The sequence below is a fragment of the Gorilla gorilla genome, chromosome 9 (genome assembly GCF_029281585.2).
Source record: "Gorilla gorilla gorilla isolate KB3781 chromosome 9, NHGRI_mGorGor1-v2.1_pri, whole genome shotgun sequence".
NCBI classification, from domain to species: domain Eukaryota; kingdom Metazoa; phylum Chordata; class Mammalia; order Primates; family Hominidae; genus Gorilla; species Gorilla gorilla.
The window spans coordinates 71,503,896-71,521,917 of NC_073233.2; the positions used below are offsets into that span (position 1 = coordinate 71,503,896).

Sequence of the window (18,022 nt, forward strand, 5' to 3'; positions counted from 1 at the left end):
GGCGGGCAGATCACTTGAGGTCAGGGGTTTGAGACCAGCCTGGCCAACATGGTGAAATCCCATCTCTACTAAAAATACAAAAATTAGCTGGGCATGGTGGTGTGTGCCTGTAATCCCAGCTACTCCAGAGGCTGAGGCAGGAGACTCGCTTAAAAGCGGGAGGCAGAGGTTGCAGTGAGCCGAGATCATGCCCCTGCACTCCATCCTGGGCCACAGAGCAAGACTCCGTCTCGAAAAAAAAAAAAGAGTGTCTATAACAGCTCTATTCATAGCAGTCAAAACCTGCAATGAGTCTGATGTCAGAAAAATGGATGCTAAATTGTGGCATATTCATATAACAGAAAATACACAGCAGTGAAAAAGAATTCCTGCTACTCACAGCAGCATGGATGACTCACACGGGCATGATGTTGGCTAAAAGAAGCCAGACACAAAAGAGCACGGGCCGTGTGATACCTCTTCCATGAAGTTCTAGAACAGGCAAAACTCATCTATGGCAGGAAAAGCTAGAATGATGGTTGCCTGGGCGAGGCGTGGGGAGGGGATATTGTAGAAGCACGAAAGAGCCTTTCAGGGTAAGTGGCACAGTGGGAATGTTCTAGATGTGGATCTGGGGCACTGTTACATGGATGGTTTTTTTTAATTCACTGACTGTATACTTTACTATGCTTGTACATTTTACAATATTTATGTTATACCCCAGTTTAAGTTAAAGGCTTAAGAGAAGGGTGAGGAATTCTCACAAGAGTTCTCCAAGTTAAGTATTCATATCCTCAGTTTGCAAAAAAGGAAATCAAGGCTGAAGAATGGAAACTGGATTCATAACCAAATCTCTCTGCCCAAACACCTACACTCTTCCCAGGAGCTTTACGCTTACGAGTTGAGTGTGTTGCGGCCGGGCACGGTGGCTCACGCCTGTAATCCCAGCACTTTGGGAGGCCAAGGAAGGTGGATCACGAGGTCAGGAGATCGAGACCATTCTGGCTAACACAGTGAAACCCCGTCTCTACTAAAAATACAAAAAATTAGCCAGGCGTGGTGCCAGGTGCCTGTAGTCCCAGCTACTCAGGAGCCTGAGGCAGGAGAACGGCATGAACCTGGGAGGCAGAGCTTGCAGTGAGCCGAGATCGCGCCACTACACTCCAGCCTGGGCAACAGAGCGAGACTCTGTCAAAAAAAAAAAAAAAAAAAAAAAAAAAGAGTTGAGTGTGTTGCATACAAAGTCACAGCATAAAAAACACATCAAAACAGAGCTGCCTCCTCAGATGCCACCTCGGTCCCTCTACAGCAGCGGTCCCCAACCTTTTTAGCACCAGGGACTGGTTTTGTGGAAGACAATTTTTCCATGGACTCGGCAGGGGGGAGGGATGGTTTCAGGATGATTCAAGCACATGACATTTATTGTGCACTTTATTTCTATTATTATTACATTGTAATATATAATGAAATAATCATACAACTGACCATAATGCAGAATCAGTAGGAGCCCTGAGCTTGTTTTCCTGCAACTAGATGGTCCCTTCTGGGATTCTCATAAGGTCCCTTCTTAGATTCTCATAAGGAGTGATATGGTTTGGCTCTGTATCCCCACCCAAATCTCATGTCAAACTGTAATCCCCACGTGTCAGGGGAGGGACTATATGGGAGGTGACTGAATCATGAGCGAGATTTCCCTCATGCTGTTCTCATAATAATGAGTGAGTTCTCACAAGATCTGATGGTTTAAAAGTGTGGCACTCCGGACATGGTGGCTCATGTCTGTAATCCCAGCACTTTGGGAGGCTGAAGCAGGTGGATCTCCTGAGGTCCAGAGTTCAAGACCAGCCTGACCAATATGATGAAAATCCATCTCTACTAAAAATAGAAAAATTAGTCGGGCGTGGTGGCAGGTGCCTGTAATCCCAGCTACTTGGGAGGCTGAAATAGGAGAATCACTTGAACCTGGGAGGTGGAGTTTCCAGTGAGCCAAGATTGTGCCATGACACTCTACCCTGGGCAAGAAAAGTGAAACTCCATCTAAAAAAAAAAAAAAAGTGTGGCACTCCCCCGCCTCCTGCCACCATATAAGACCTGCCTTGCTTCCCCTTCACCTTCTGCCATGATGGTAAGTTTCCTGAGGCCTCTCCAGCCATGCAGAACTGTGAGTCAATTAAACCTCTTTCTGAAGGGCCGGGTGCAGTGGCTCACGCCTGCAATCGCAGCATTTTGGGAGGCTGAGGCGGGTGGATCACGAAGTCAGGAGATCGAGACCATCCTGGCTAACACAGTGAAACCCTGTCTCTACTAAAAATACAAAAAATTAGCCAGGCGTGGTGGCAGGTGCCTGAGTAGTCCCAGCTACTCAGGAGGCTGAGGCAGGAGAATGGCGTAAACCCGGGAGGCGGAGCTTGCAGTGAGCCGAGATTGTGCCACTGCACTCCAGCCTGAGTGACAGAGCAAGACTCTGTCTCAAAAAAAAACAAAAAACAAAAAACAAAACTCTTTTCTTTATAAATTACCCAGTCTCAGGTAGTTCTTTATAGCAGTGTGAAAACAGAGTAATACAAGGAGTGTGCAACCTAGATCCCTTGCGTGTGCAGTTCACAGTAGGGTTCATGCTCCTATGAGAATCTAATGCCGCTGCTGATCTGACAGGAGGTGGAGCTCAGGCGGTAATACAAGCGATGGGGAGCAGCTGTAAATACAGATGAAGTTTCGCTCGCTTACCCACCACTCACCTCCTGCTCTGGAGCCCAGTTCCTAACCAGTACCAGTCCATGGCCTGGAGGTTGGGGACCCCTGCTCTAAAGAACCCCCTGAGGTTCCCAGGAGCAGACCTTGAAAACCAGTGCCCCACACCAAACTGCCCCACATCAAACTTCTTGTAACACTCAGAGACAACTGCCAGTTGGGAAGCAAGAAGAATGTTGGGGTCACCTGTTACCCACAGTTCCCCATCCCCTCTCTTCCCAGCCCCTGGGGCCCATCACAGTGGAGGTCCCATGTGTTCTTACTTGGAGGGGCCAGATGAACCACATATCCATCGCCAACGTAGATGGCCCAGTGTCTGTAGAAAGGGCGAAAAATCTCAATCAGGTCTCCAGGCTTAGGCTCTGGCTGCAAAACCAAGAACAGGGCTGTTAGAGGGAGCATGAGATCGTGGAACCAGGACAGGGCTCAGTGAGGAAGGTGCAGCTGAGTGGTCCCCAGCTATCAGCTCAGCAGAACATATGTCCTGAGCCCTGCTCTGCCAGGTCCAATGCCAGTCCAACTTCACAAGCTTGTGACCCGACCCAGACCTGCAGGCACCATGGGCCTGCCCTTCTGTCAATACAAATTGCCAAGTGCAAACCTAAAAGGTTTCTTCATGAGCTGGAGTCTCTGCCTTATTATTTCTAGGAATATTATTTATTGAACTCTTACTCTGAGCCAAGCACTCCACTCTCCGTGTTTTACAAGATGGCTCAATAAATCCACACAACTATCCAATGATGAACCCCATTTTATGGATGAGGAAATCAAGGCCTAGAAATGCAAAAGAATTTGTGCAAAGACATATAGCTCATGAGTGACTTGGCCAGGACTGAACGCCCAGCTGGCTGATTCCCAGCCCAGTCTGACCATCGGGAAACACCACCAGTTATGTGACTACAGCTGCCCACCTGGGGTCCATGCCAGAGGCTACCAGATCTGGAAGGCACTCCACAGACACTCCCCAACACCTGGCCTGGGCCTAATGGAGAATTGGCATCAGTCTCCAGCAGTAATGTCCCCCAGCTGTTCAGCCTGATGCTAAGGTGTGCGTGTGCACATTGAGCGAGTATGTGTGTGCGGGTGGATGCGTAAGTGTGAGACTACATGTGAGTGTGAGTGTGCGTATGTGAGAACGGGAAGGTAGGGAGGGTGCAGTAAATGCTCTCACCCTGTTAGGGGAACATGGAGCAGAGTTTGAGAAAACTTCAGAGAGATTCAAGATCGCGTCCATTCAACATTATCCACGTCCATTCAGCATTATCCACATCCCAGAATCAGACCCTGCACTAAGTGCTGGGGGAGGGGAAGTTCCAACTCTCACTAGAATCAGGGGTAAAGAACTTCTCCAGGCCAACCTTTAAACCCCTTTAATGAGCAAAGAAATCAACCTTTTAGAACACCTAGAGACAGAGCCCATCAGAGGCTGGTTCTGGCCCCTTCATCCTTTGCTGGAGTCTTCAGCCACAGACAGGGCTAAACTGCCCTCAGCACAGTGAAGATATGGGGTGAGGACTCCGGCTTGCTTGCACCTAGAGTCAGATCCATAGGGGTTTGCCCACATCTCACCAGCAAGCTTGGTGGCCCTACCAGAGACATTCCATCAAGGATGAGGGATGGGAAGACTCATCCTCGGCTGACCTCCCCTGGGCGCAAATGATGGGCAGTGGGTAACAGCCAATCACAACTCTACAACGCCTATGAAGGAGGGTCAAAGGCCAGTTTGCTTATTATTTCACAGAAACATTAAAACTACAAACAGGTAGCATGTGTGGCAGGGAATTTTACAGATAAATCATGTTCTTTTGTTGCAGTAAATATAATTTCTTTTCCAAAATAGAGGGCACTCAGTTCTTACTGAGAACCTATTTCAGAACAATGGACAATGGTCACAATTTATGAATCCCATTGTTTTCCAGGAAAAAAAAAAAGAGTATTAATTGTTTGGTCAGAGTTTGGGGATTCAAGAATCCCCAAAAAGGAATTTAAACAGGGATCTCCTCAAACAGACAAGGACATAAAGACTGGGTGGGTACCCATCCCTGAGGGAGGCTGCAGGTTGGAAAGAGATGGTGTGGACATCAGTAAGACCATGTTGAGTAATAAGCAGCTGGCGGTGTGCAGAGCCAAAGAGCTCACCTGCTCCACATAAACACCAATGAGAGGAGCCCTCACGTAGAACATGCTGCCTTTTTTTTTCTTTTTAAGACAGGATCTCACTCTGTTGCCCAGGCTGGAGTGTAGTGGCATGATCGTGGCTCACTGCAGCCTCAACCTCCCCAGGCTCAGGTCATCTTCCCACCTCAGCCTCCCAAATAGTTGGGAGCACAGGTGCACACCACCATGCCTGGCTAATTTTTACATATTTTTAGTAAACACAGGGTTTTGCCTTGTTGCCCAGCTGGTGTCAAACTCCTGGGCTCAAGGGAACCTCCCACTTCGGCCTCCCAAAGTGCTGGGATTACAGGCATGTGCCATCGCGCCCAGCCCCATGCTGCATTTTTTAAAACAGAAGTTATTATGATGACAAAAAAAATTTAAAATATTATAATGGTTCAGACAGAAAAAGTATTCCATTATCTAAAAAGGAAGAGTGAAAAGGTCATAGCCAAAAAGCCACATACTGTATGATTCCATCTATATGTCATCCCGGAGCAGGCATAACTACAGCACGGAAAAGTGATCTGTGATTGTCACAGGGGTTGAGGAGAGGGACTGACTAGCAAGAGGCGTGAGGGAATTTCAGGGGTAAAATTTCTATACTCTTCTACATCTTCATGGTTTTTTTGTTTGTTTTTTTTGTTTTGTTTTGTTTTGTTTTGTTTGAGACAGAGTCTCGCTCTGTCTCCCAGGCTGGAGCGCAGTGGCGCGATCTCGGCTCACTGCAACCTCCGCCTCCCGGGTTCAAGCGATTCTCCTGCCTCAGCCTCCCAAGCAGCTGGGACTACAGGCGTATGCCACCACGCCTGGCTAATTTTTTGTATTTTTAGTAGAGATGGGGTTTCGCCATGTTGGCCAGGCTGGTCTTGAACTCCCAACCTCAGGTGATCCACCCGTCTCAGCCTCCCAAAGTTCTGGGATTACAGGCGTGAGCCACCACACCTGGCCTACTCTTCTGCATCCTGACTGTGGCAACCATTCTGCAATCACATGTGTTTATTAAGACTCACAGAAGTAAACACTGAAAGGGTAAGTTATAACTTAATTTTTTTAAAGAAACTAAATTTTAAAAATAAATAAAAATTAAACAAAAAAAAAATTTTTTTTTTTTTTTTTTGAGACAGTGTCTCGCTCTGTCACCCAGGCTAGAGTCCAGTGGCACGATCTCGGCTCACTGCAAGCTCCGCTTCCCGGGTTCATGCCATTCTCCCACCTCAGCCTCCCAAGTAGCTGGGACTACAGGCGCCTGCCACCACATCTGGCTATTTTTCTGTATTTTTAGTAGAGATAGGGTTTCACCATGTTAGCCAGGATGGTCACGATCTCCTGACCTTGTGATCCGCCAGCCTGGGTGACAGAGACTCCATCTCAAAAAATAATAATAATACATAAATTTTAAATATTTATTTACAGTTTAGAAGGGAAAAAAGCTGTAATTTTTTTTTTTTTTTTGACATTCAGCCAAGCTGCCTATTCTTTGTAAGGGCAAGAGATACATATTCCCAAGCTCAACACATAATTATGCTCAAGCTCAACACATAACCTCACTCAAGACAACTTCTTTTTGAAAATGAAGTAAAAGACAGTGGGCTCACCTATGGAGCCCTACACACTAGTTAGGAGCAAGGGCTTGATGTTCACTTGGCAAGCTGGGTATCTTCAAAAGACACTGCTAAGTGGAAAAATGGGGATGAGCTCTGTAACAAAATGCCACTTATATAAATTAAAGATACACGGCCAGATGCAGTGGCTCACGCCTGTAATCTCAACACTTTGGGAGGCCAAGGTGGGTGGATCACCCGAGGTCAGGAGTTCAAGACCAGGCTGGCCAACATGGTGAAGCCCTGCCTCTACCAAAAATAAAAAAAATTAGCCAGACGTGGTGGCGTACGCCAGTAATCCCAGCTACTCGAGAGGCTGAGGCTGGAGAATTGCTTGAACCCAGGAGGTGGTGGGGGTTGCAGTGAGCAGAGATTGCACCATTGCATTCCAGCCTGGGTGACAAGAGCGAAACTCTGTCTCAAAAAAGAAAAAAAAAAAAAAAAGGAGGCCAGGCACAGTGGCTCATGCCTGTAATCTCAGCACTTTGGGAAGCCGAGGCAGGCAGATCACGTGAAGTCAGAAGTTTGAGACCAGCCTGGCCAATATGGTGAAACCCCCCGTCTCTACTAAAAATACAAAAATTAGCCAGGCGTGGTGGTGCACACCTGTAATCCCAGCTACTTGGGAGGCTGAGGCAGGAGAATCACTTGAACCCAGGAGGCGGAGGTTGCAGTGAGCCAAGATCACACCACTGCCCTCCAGCCTGGGTGACAGTGAAACTCTGTCTCAAAAAAAAAAGAAAAATGATGATTAAAGGGAACAAATAAACACAGAAGACAGGGGAGTCTTGTAGGGACCAGCAAGGACAGGGCGCTATGAAATGAAGATATGAATAATTCACCTCTACCACTAAGATCCACCTAGAAAAACAAGTACTTATCATTATACACGTCACCCATCTCAGCTGAATCAAAACTAAGAATCCAAAAACTCATGTTCTAAATTTAGAAGTATGAAAACTGCAGTTCATGGGCCAAATTTGGACCTCTGCCTGTTTTCATATGGTCTGCCTGCAAGCTAAGAATGGTTTGTACATTTTTTTTTTTTTAATGCTTGGGGGAAAAGTCAAAGGAGGAATAGTATTTTGTGACACATGAAAATTATATGAAATTCAAATTTCAGTGTCCATAATGCTGGAGTGGAACATCGCCAGGCTCATACATTTACATTGTGTCTACCCTGGCTCCTCTCTACAACAGCAGGGTTGAATAGTTGTGACAGAGACCATATAGCCTGCAAGATCTAAAATGCTTACTATGATGGCCAGGCGCAGTGGCTCATGCCTGTAATCCCAGAACTTTGGGAGGCCAAGGCAGGCAGATCACTTGAGGTCAGGAGTTCGAGATCAGCCTGGCCAACTTGGTGAAACACTGTCTCTACTAAAAATACAAAAATTAGCCACGCGTGGTGGCGGGCTCCCGTAGTCCCAGCTACTCAGGAGGCTGAGGCAAGGAGAATCACTTGAACCCAGAGGCGGAAGTTGCAGTGAGCTGAGATCACGCCATTGCACTCCAGCCTGGGCGACAGTGCAAGACTCTATCTCAAAAAATAAATAAAATAATAAAATGTTTACTATCTGCCCATTTACAGGAAAAGTTTGCCAACCCCTATTGTAAAAGAACCTACATTGATTCCAGGAATGCTACTGCACTGCCTTGTCAGGTAGTTCTCTGTTCCAGGATCAAGGTCAGGGCCAGCAGAGTGCCTGAGAAGAGAACTGCCTCCTCCACGGCAAAGTTCAGGAGAACCCCAGCCCACACAGTAACTAAGGCTCTCCCACACAGCTCACGCAACAACAATGGCAGAGTTGAGACTCTGCACCCGCGGGATTTCAGAACAAAAAGTCTTTATCTTTCCACAAAAGCAGTGTTACCAAGAGCTGCATAGCAACCATTTTCCTTAGCAAGCAAACTGAGGAGCAATTTCTGGTCTCTGAAATTCACATTGAAAAAAACAGTTTGGATGCCAGGCTTAATACCCAGGTAATGGGGTTGATCTGTGCAGCAAACCACCATGGCACACTTTTACCTTTGTAACAAACCTGCACATCCTGCACATGTATCCTGGAACTTAAAATAAAAGTTGAAGGAAAAAAAAGAAAAGAAAAAAAAACCCTAACAACCATCAAAAAGGGCTAGTTAATTATCCTACACACACACACACACACACAAATATTAGAGAGAGTAAGGTGAATTTACATGAGCAGGCATGGAAATATTAATTGAGAAAAGCAAGTTAAAAGACATTATTGTTCCATTGTTGCTTAAAATACATTTTTAGGCCAGGCACAATAGCTCATGCCTGTAATCCCAGCACTTTGGGAGGCCAAGGTGGGTGGATCACTTGGGGTTAGGAGTTTGAGACCAGCCTGGCCAACATGGCAAAACCCTGTCTGTACTGAAAATACAAAAATTAGCTGGGCATAGTGGTACATGCCTGGAGTCCCAGCCACTCGAGAAGCTGAGGCAAGAGAATCACTTGAACCTGGGAGGTGGAGGTTGCAGTGAGCTGACATCATGCCACTGCACTCCAGCCTTTTTCAATAATATATATATATATATAAAATAGACTTTTTTATACATTTATACAGAAAACATATTATACACTACATATGAGCTAAGGAAAATAACCAAGCTATTATATATTACATACGCAACAGTGGGTGGTTGGGATTCAGAACTTTTATATTTCATGTTATATTATTTTATTGTTTGAATTTTCATTAATATGAATTACTTTGACAATAAAAATGTTAAAAAGTATTTAAAGGGAAAAAATACTCATGTTGATGGACTTGCAGTTTTTAAGTTGGGAAATGTAGATATTGTCTGTTGCCAAACCTCATGAAACTGCCTCTCAATTGAAGGTATTAATTCTCTTTTTAATTATATTCTAGGCCGGGCGCGGTGGCTCACACCTGTAATCCCAGCACTTTGGGAGGCCAAGGAAGGTGGATCACTTGAAGTCAGGAGTTTGAGACCAGCCTGGCCAACATGGTGAAACCCTGTCTCTACAAAAAATACAAAAATTAGCCAGGCATGGTGGTACATGCCTGTAGTCCCAGCTACTCAGGAGGCTGAGGCTGGAGAATCGCTTGAACCTGAGAAGTGGAGCTTGCAGTGAGCCCAGATGATGCCATTGCACTCCAATCTAGGCGACAGAGCAAGACTGTCTCAAAAAAAAATAGTATTTCCTAGTTTTCCAAAATGTTTAAATAAGCATGTGTTCATTTTAGAACCAGAAATCGAGCTAAGACTTGACAGAATCAGTGGTAATCCATACAATCACTATCATGTAAAAATAGCAAAACAGACACAAGCAAAAAGACTAGAAAGCTCTATAACAATATCCTAATGGACATTCCCTCTGGGTTCTGGGTGCTGGGGCTAAGCGTGGTTTTTGTGATAATTTTTGCTTCCTTCTATTTTTCTATATATTCCAGGTCTTCTGCAATGAGCATCTTTTAAGTTTACAGCATGCTTCTCAACATTTTATCATGAAAAATTTTCAAACGTTCAAAATTGAGGCCGGGCGCAGTGGCTCACGCCTTGTAATCCTAGCACTTTGGGAAGCCACGGTGGGTGGATCACCTGAGGTCAAGAGTGCGAGACCAGCCTGGCCAACATGGTGAAACCCCATCTCTATTAAAAATACAAAAAAAATGAGCTGGGCACGGTGGAGCATGCCTGTAATCTCAGCTACTCGGGAGGCTGAGGCAGGAGAATCGCTTAAACTCGGGAGGCAGAGGTTGCAGTGAGCCAAGATCACGCCATTGCACTCCAGCCTGGGCGACAAGAGCGAGACTGTCTCAAAAAACAAAACAAAACGAAGTTAAAGGAAGTTTTTTAATGAACGTCTGTATACCTGCCACACAGATTGTGCAATTATGTGACTGTATTTGCTTCATCACAAACATGTCCATCTATTCATTCCCCCGTCCAGTGTCTTTTTTGTTTTTTGTTTTTGTTTTTGTTTTTGAGACGGAGTCTCGCACCGTCGCCCAGGCTGGAGTGCAGTGGCGCGATCTCGGCTCCCTGCAAGCTCCGCCTCCCGGGTTCACGCCATTCTCCTGCCTCAGCCTCCTGAGTAGCTGGGACTACAGGCGCCCGCCACCACGCTGGGCTAATTTTTTGTATTTTTAGTAGAGATAGCATTTCACCATGTTAGCCAGGATGGTCTCGATCTCCTGACCTCGTGATCCACCCGCCTCAGACTCCCAAGGTGCTAAGATTACAGACATGAGCCACCGCGCCCGGCCCTTTGTTTGTTTGTTTGTTTAATTTAAGAACTAACGCACTGAGGGAGTCCCAAGCGATGTCAGGGCAATGACAACACAGCCGACCCACGCCCTGTGCTCAAGTTCACGGGGTTCCTGACTCCAAGCCTGCAGCCTTGATCCGCAGCTGTGGTTCTCAGACCTGAGCCTGCACCAATTACAGAAGAGGGGGTTGCTGACATGCAGGATCACTATAGCTTTTTGGCAATTCCCCTCCTCCGTCATCAAGGGCGCGGTGTAAGCGGCCAACGACACCCCTGGAGAACCCCTTCACCTTGGGAGGATGCCCACCTCTGCTTTGAAGGGCCTAGAAACCCATACACTGGCTGAGCTGTGCGCCCGGCACCAATCTAGGCACCTGGGCTCTGTGATCAGGGCGTGGAGCTTTTTGTTCAGTAACAGGAGACAAAAGGTTTTTAAAAAAATACCTTAGTAGGCCGGCGCGGTGGCTCACGCCTGTAATCCCAGCACGCTGGGAGGCCGAGGCGGGTGGATCACCTGTCAGGAGTTCAAGACCAGCCTGGCCAACATGGCAAAACCCCGTCTCTACTATAAAACACACACACACACACACACACACACACGCACACACACCCCTTAGTAAATAAGTAAATAATCTAGAATATGAGAAGAGATCCGAAACCAACAGAAAGAAAGAAAAAGCAGAGCGGAGCAGGGTCGGGAGCTGAGCGCTGGTGGGGTGGGGGGCAGGGGGTGCAATAGGAATTAGAGAGTCAGGGAGACTCCCGGAGCAGCGAGCTGGAGGCGGCCTCGCCCAGAGGCCGGAGATGAGCCTTGCAGATGGCTAACACCTCCGGCAGGGGGAGCAGCCGAGCAAAGGCCCCAGCGGGGCGCGTGTCTGAGCAACAGCAAGGAGGCCAACGAGGCCGGAGTAGTTGTGCGGGGAGGGCAGAGGGTGGGAAGCGGGGGTAGAACGGAGGGTCCAAGAAGAGCAGCCGGTCCGGAAGGCAACGCAGCACCTGACAGCGCTACGCCTTTGCCTCTAACTGTCACTGGCAGGGGCCACTGCCAAGTTTAGAACCCAGGAGACTCAGGATCCAACTTGGGTTTTAAAAGGGTCCCTCTGGCTGCTGTGTTGAGAAGAGATGAGATGTAGGGTGCAAGGAGGAGGCGGGAGCCTGCTAGGAGGCAACTGCAGACAGGGGGGATCTGGGCATGAGTAGTAATGGATGCTGGATCTCCTTTGAAGCTGCAGCCCACCAACTGTGCTGATGGAATGAGGTGGGGTGTGAAGGAAAGAGGAATCAGATGACTCCAAGGTGTCTGGACAGAGCAACTGGGAGGGGGGATGGGGCTGTTTAGAGACAGGGTAGGCTGGGGGAGAACCAGGCACTCACGCTGGGCAGCGGATATCCCAACGAGAGGCGGGGACACAGCGCACACATCAGTATGGAGCTCGGGATCATGGTTTAGAATGAGGATCATCTGTGATCCTTATAAGATCAGCTCCTACTGAGAGTTGGAGGCAAAAGCCTGGCTGAAATGTGTTTGAGAGAATGGGGACACAGTGGCATGTGCCTGTAGTCCCAGCTACTCAGGAGGCTGAGGCTGGAGGATCACTTGAGCCAGGAGTTCAAGGCCAGCCTGGGAAACATGTGAGACCCCATCTCTAAAATTTAAAAAATAATAATAATAATAATAAAGAAAAGAGAGAATTGGAGAAGATGAACTGGAGGTGATGTCAAAGAGAGCACCTGAGCACCTGAGATTTTTGTTTCGGTCTTGAAAGATGAGGGAAACTTGTATGTGGTAGAGACATAATTTAAACCCAGATCTAAGGACATCCAAATCCTACACACCGTGCTGCAATCATAGAAGCTGGTGGGGAGGAAGTAGCCTTTACGGAGATGTACGGAGAGAGGCAAGCAGGAGATAAGAAGGAGGCGGAAGGAGAGGGCAGGCAGGGCAGGGGCTTCCACTGTGGTGAGTGGGAATCTCAAGGTGCTTTTGGGGTTTGGTCAGAAGCAGGATTCTTGGGGTGGAGCCCAAGCCTGGAATTTTTTTTAAAGTTCCCAGGTGGGCCGGGCACAGTGGCTCACGCCTGTAATCCCAGCACTTTGGGAGGCCGAAGCAGGCAGATCACGAGGTCAGGAGATCGAGACCATCCTGGCTAACACAGTGAAACCCCGTCTCTACTAAAAATATAAAAAATTAGGCGTAGTGGCAAGTGCCTGTAGTCCCAGCTACTCGGGAGGCTGAGGCAGGAGAATTGCTTGAACCCGGGAGGCAGAGGTCGCAGTGAGCCGAGATCGTGCCACTGCACTCCAGCCTGGGCGACAGAGCAAGACTCCATCTCAAATTAATTAATTAATTAAATAAAACAAAGTTCCCAGGTGATTCTACTGTGTAGCCTGGAGCAAGGCCACAGGAGAAGGGTTGTCTAAAAGGGAGGGGGGGGGAGACTGAAGAGTTGGGTTAAGATGGCAGTCATGCCTCATTTCACAGGTGGGGAAACTGGAGCTAAGGGAGGTAACATCACCTGCCCAGGGCAGCCTGAAAGTGGCAACCAGCCTCTTCCTCGCCCCTGCAAAGAGAAAGAAGACAGCCCCACCCTACAGCGGACTTTACCTCTCTCCAATCAAGGTCCCTCCAGATGCACCCATGCAACTCTGACTCAGTCCAAGACCCCCGGCTCTGGCACTGTGCGGGACCAGGGAGGACAGTGATGATGCTTTCAGAATACTTTTTAACCCAAGGGTTGATACAAAACAAAAAGAATGTTTTTCTTTCACTCAAGGCTATGCAGGAAGCATTCCAATCCACCTACGTGCCATTTGTCTCATCAGAGTTTGAGGGTTTGGGGTTGTTTATGACATATTTCAGGACTACAAAAAATACAGAAAGTGGGATAAAGAGCATGAGTGCTCTGTTTTTAAATCAAGATGGATTTAATTTTCAGAAACAGCATAGCGATTACACACTTGGGGGCCCTGTGTTCAAATCTGAGCTCTACTACTTACTAACTATATAGTCTTGGCCAAGTTACCTAATTACTCCTAACCTCAGTTTCCTCAGCTGTAAAATGGGGATAGGTACAGCACCTGATTTGTGGGATTATCCTGAGGATCAACAGAGTTAATACCTAAAAAACACTCAGTAAATAGGGCTTGATAACGTAGGAGCCATTCACTAACTGGCAGCTTTTACTGCCACCGTTCCCCAGGATGTTGTCATTATTTTTGATTTGGAGAGGTCACAGACCGCTCTCGGACCAGGTGGAGACACTGTGGAGGCTGTGAAACCCAGAATGAAACGAATTCTCCATGTCCCAAAACCACATTCTGTGGTGAGTGTGGAAACCCCTAAACTCACCCCCTTCACTTCTGACGCCCTGGGGGAAAAGCCTGTGATAAATGGAAAGGCTGAAGTCCAAGGTGGGTACTGAGAAAAGACTTCCCAGTTGGGAGTTTTGGTGCCAAAGTTTTAGGAAAAGAAAAAACCCATGAGAAGCTAGGTCCCTATTTTCTGAGGCTGCATTCCCAGAAACAGGGCCCAGCCCACCTCCGGGGGCCTCAACTGAGCCCCTCTGTACTCTATTGCTGTGTGATCTCCAAGGATCACTTCACCTCTCTGAACTTCTCTGGTAAACAGGGCTAAGACCCATCTGGCAGGGTTTGTGTAAAGAATCATTGAAATAGTGGAAGTGAAAGCTGTAAAAGCACTTATGCCTACGAGAAGGTTGAGACCCCATGCCGCACGCAGGCTGGGTGAGGACAGGGAGGAGAAGGAGGAGGCCTGGCTGCCCAGATTCCCAGCCTCGGGCACAGAGAGAAGGAGGAAGAGGGATGAACAGCAGCTGGCCTGACACATTACACTTTCCCTTATTGCCACCCTGTGCCCAGGCCTCTTAGCAAGTGGGGGAAAGATACTGGCAGCTCTGGCAGGCACCAGGCCCAGCCTCAGCAGCCCAAAGGTCATAAACATCCTGGAAAAGGAAGCAAAACTCATCCACCCTCCCAGATTTTGACCACCAGGCCCAGGCCTATTCTCCTACAGTGCAAACCTCACCTTCTGGTGAGTCAGAACTGCCCCTCTACTCACCCCCACCACTACCACCAAGCACTACTGGGGGTTTTCACCTGTTACCTGGAATCCTTATAAGAGCCCCATGTTACCAATCGGGAAACTGAGCTCAGAGATGGGAATTAACTTCCCTAAGGTCTTGGAGCTCCCCGAAAAGCAGCACCAGGATTCCGCAGCAGATCTGCCTGAGCTTAAAGGTGAGGTTCTTCCCACCACACCAAGTAATTCACTCCAAGGTACTGACGTTCAACAACTGTGCTCCCATGGCAAAACTGGCCTCTGCCTCACCGCACTCTCGGCCTGAAATGCCCTTTTGCCGTTCAGCTGGAAGATTCCTACTCATCCCTCGAGATGGGCTCAACATGTCCACTCCTCAATGCATCCCCTGATGCCTCAGCAAAGCGAGTTGCTGCTGCCTCCACAGCCAAGCCATAGCCCTATTATTGGATGACTCGTTATTAAGCCTAGCCTGTGGGAAGAAGCGATCAATTTCCGTGCCCAGCCTGCCAGCATTCCAAGGACCAGAATTCCATCTAATTCACCATTATCCAGCCTGGCACTGACAATGTTCTCAGCAGAGGTGTATGGTGGAGGGATGCACGGCTTCCTCCTCCAGCTCCTCTCAGCCTGTGGCTGAATAGAGATGAAACCCTGGAAGGCCTGAAGCCCCAACTGCTATTTAAGAAGGGTCCTCTTCTCTTCTTCTCTCCCCTCCCCTTTGCACCTTAACTAGTTCCACACAGATCCATCAGAAAATCAAGCAAACTCAGATCACAGAGCAGTCAATGACGGAGTCTAGACTCACAGAACAGGGAAGGCCTATCAATTTCCTCATATTATGGAGCCTCAGTTTCACTTTGGGGTTTCATTTCCTTGGCAGCAGCTGCTCAACAAGCCACAGATTCAAGGATGGCGCAGGTGGAGGAGGGAAGGGAAAGGCTCCCCGCCCACTCATTCTAGCAAATTTGGAACACAGAGAGGAGAGAAATCACAGCAGGAGGCATCACAGGCTGAACTAAAGGGCTCAGGAAACTGTGGACACACCCTCTTCGATCCCCCAGGAGGCTCCTGGGGGCAGCTACAACAACAACTAACATAAAAGCCCTAAAAGCCCACAGTGGGGAGGCAGGATGTCCTTCCCCACTGTAGACAAATAGGAGCAAGATTGCTGTAGAGGATAGTTTTGTTTGGAGTTTTTTGTTTTATTTTGTTTTGTTTTTTTCTGCAGGCTCTCGCTCTGTCACCCAGGCTGGAGTGCAGTGGCGCAATCTCGGCTCACTGCAGCCTCGACCTCTCGGGCTCAAGTGATCTACCACCTTGACCTCTCAAAGTGCTGCAATTACAGACATGAACCACACGTCTGGCCCAAAGGGAATTTTAAAACAATAATAAAATCTATCAAAAGTCGGTCTGCCTTTTATTACTACCATGTGCTGGCCATTTTAAACAATGTCAGTGATAAAATACCACTCCCCCAAAAAATGTCTTATTCACCTAAATTCTAATTGCTGCAGTTACCATTGAGATTTAATCATATACATGTGAGCCTCCAATTAGCACATTTTTATTTCTTATCCTTCTAAAACTTTTGTCTTCTACAAGTTAAATCAGAGAACACACAGTTATCAGTTCCTGAAACACACAGACCTGATCAGCCATAAGTTCTGTTTCAACAATCAGTTCCTAAAGGCTCAGAATAATTTGAACTCCATTTATACAGTTTATGTAGCCAATCTCTGTGGTCCTGCATTTTCCTGTGTTTAAACATAAAACAGCCTGTCTCCCAGTGCCAAAAGAAACTAAAAGAATGATGTTTGAAAGCCTGGGTGATTTTCATCATTTCTAAAGCAATGGATTAAATAAATGTCAAGGTTCACTATCACTCAGCCATTTTCTCTGATTTTTGAAGAAGAAAAACTTGGGGAATTTTGCCAAATATAATTGAAATGTATGATGGGCCGGGCGCGGTGGCTCACGCCTGTAATCCCAGTACTTTGGGAGGCCGAGGCGGGCAGATCACCTGAGGTCAGGGGTTCGAGACCAGCCTGACCAACATGGAGAAACCCTGTCTCTACTAAAAATACAAAATTAGCCAGGCGCGGTGGCGCGTGCCTGTAATCCCAGCTACTTGGGAGGCTGAAGCAGGAGAATCGCTTGAACCCAGGAGGCGGAGGTTGCAGTGAGCCGAGATCACGCCATTGCACTCCAGCCTGGACAACGAGAGTGAAACTCCATCTCAAAAAAAAAAAAGTATGATGAACTGTCTGGTGAAGATTTTGTTGTTGTTTTGTTTTTAGAGATGGGGTCTTGCTATATTACCCAGGGTAGTTTCAAACTCCTAGGCTCAAGTGATCCTCCCACCTTGGCCTCCCCAAGTGCTGGAATTACAGTAATGAACCACTGCACCCAGCCTGTCTTAGTGAAAATGTCTCTAAAAAGGAGATATTTAAGCTGCTAGAACTGATTAAAGAAAAAAAGACTTAGGCAGTATTGCAATGTCTGGAATTTATTATGAAATGGGATTTTTATAAATCTCTGCCAAACTAATCCTGATGGTTAAGGCTTTTCCTTTGTCTCTCTAGTTTTATATGAAAGCAGCTTTTGAAATTAAAATTAATAAAAAGTGTTCTTCAATCAACTGGGAGCAAAGATGGACTAGTAGATATAGCTCCCCTGAATACCGACCATGAATATGCAAAGATTGATTTTGACAATGTCATGGACAACTTTTCAGAAGTTTCAAAAACAGAAATTGTAGTGTTACTATTATTCATCTCTGATATCATCCTACATCTAAGTTTTTCCTTTTTTCAAAAATACATTAATCTGATTAAAACCTACTAATCCATTTTTTTTCCTGCTTTTGCACTATCACATTTACTTTATTTTTCATTTTTAATTTTTTTACTCTCATGATTACATATATAAGGTTTTTACTGTCATGATTACATATACGAGGTTCAATAAAAGAAAATGTTCACTGTGTTTCTTTCTGGACATTATTACTATTCATTACATGATTATTGCTAAAAATAATGTTATCAGATAGAGAATGATATTAAAAAGTGACCACTCCAGGTGTCAAACAAACATGCCAGATACACCCTGACACCAGGCAAAACTCTTTATATGGACTGAGATAATAACAACAGTGAATTATGGTTGAGCACTCAAAATGTGTGCTAGGCATTGTTCTGGGCACTTTCTGAG

The 18,022-nt window shown here is 46.8% G+C and overlaps 1 protein-coding gene across 7 annotated transcripts in view; it reads right to left on the reverse strand.

Annotated features, from left to right (window-relative positions):
• The window catches only part of PLAAT3 (phospholipase A and acyltransferase 3), a 41,674-nt gene that overhangs the window by 20,239 nt on the left and 3,413 nt on the right, over positions 1–18,022 (reverse strand). For all 7 annotated transcript variants that reach the window (XM_055354354.2, XM_019037166.3, XM_055354359.2 and 4 more), the window contains one exon: positions 2,994–3,096. In XM_055354354.2, coding sequence (XP_055210329.1) covers positions 2,994–3,096 — 103 coding nt within the window. The remainder of the gene's footprint in view (positions 1–2,993; positions 3,097–18,022) is intronic.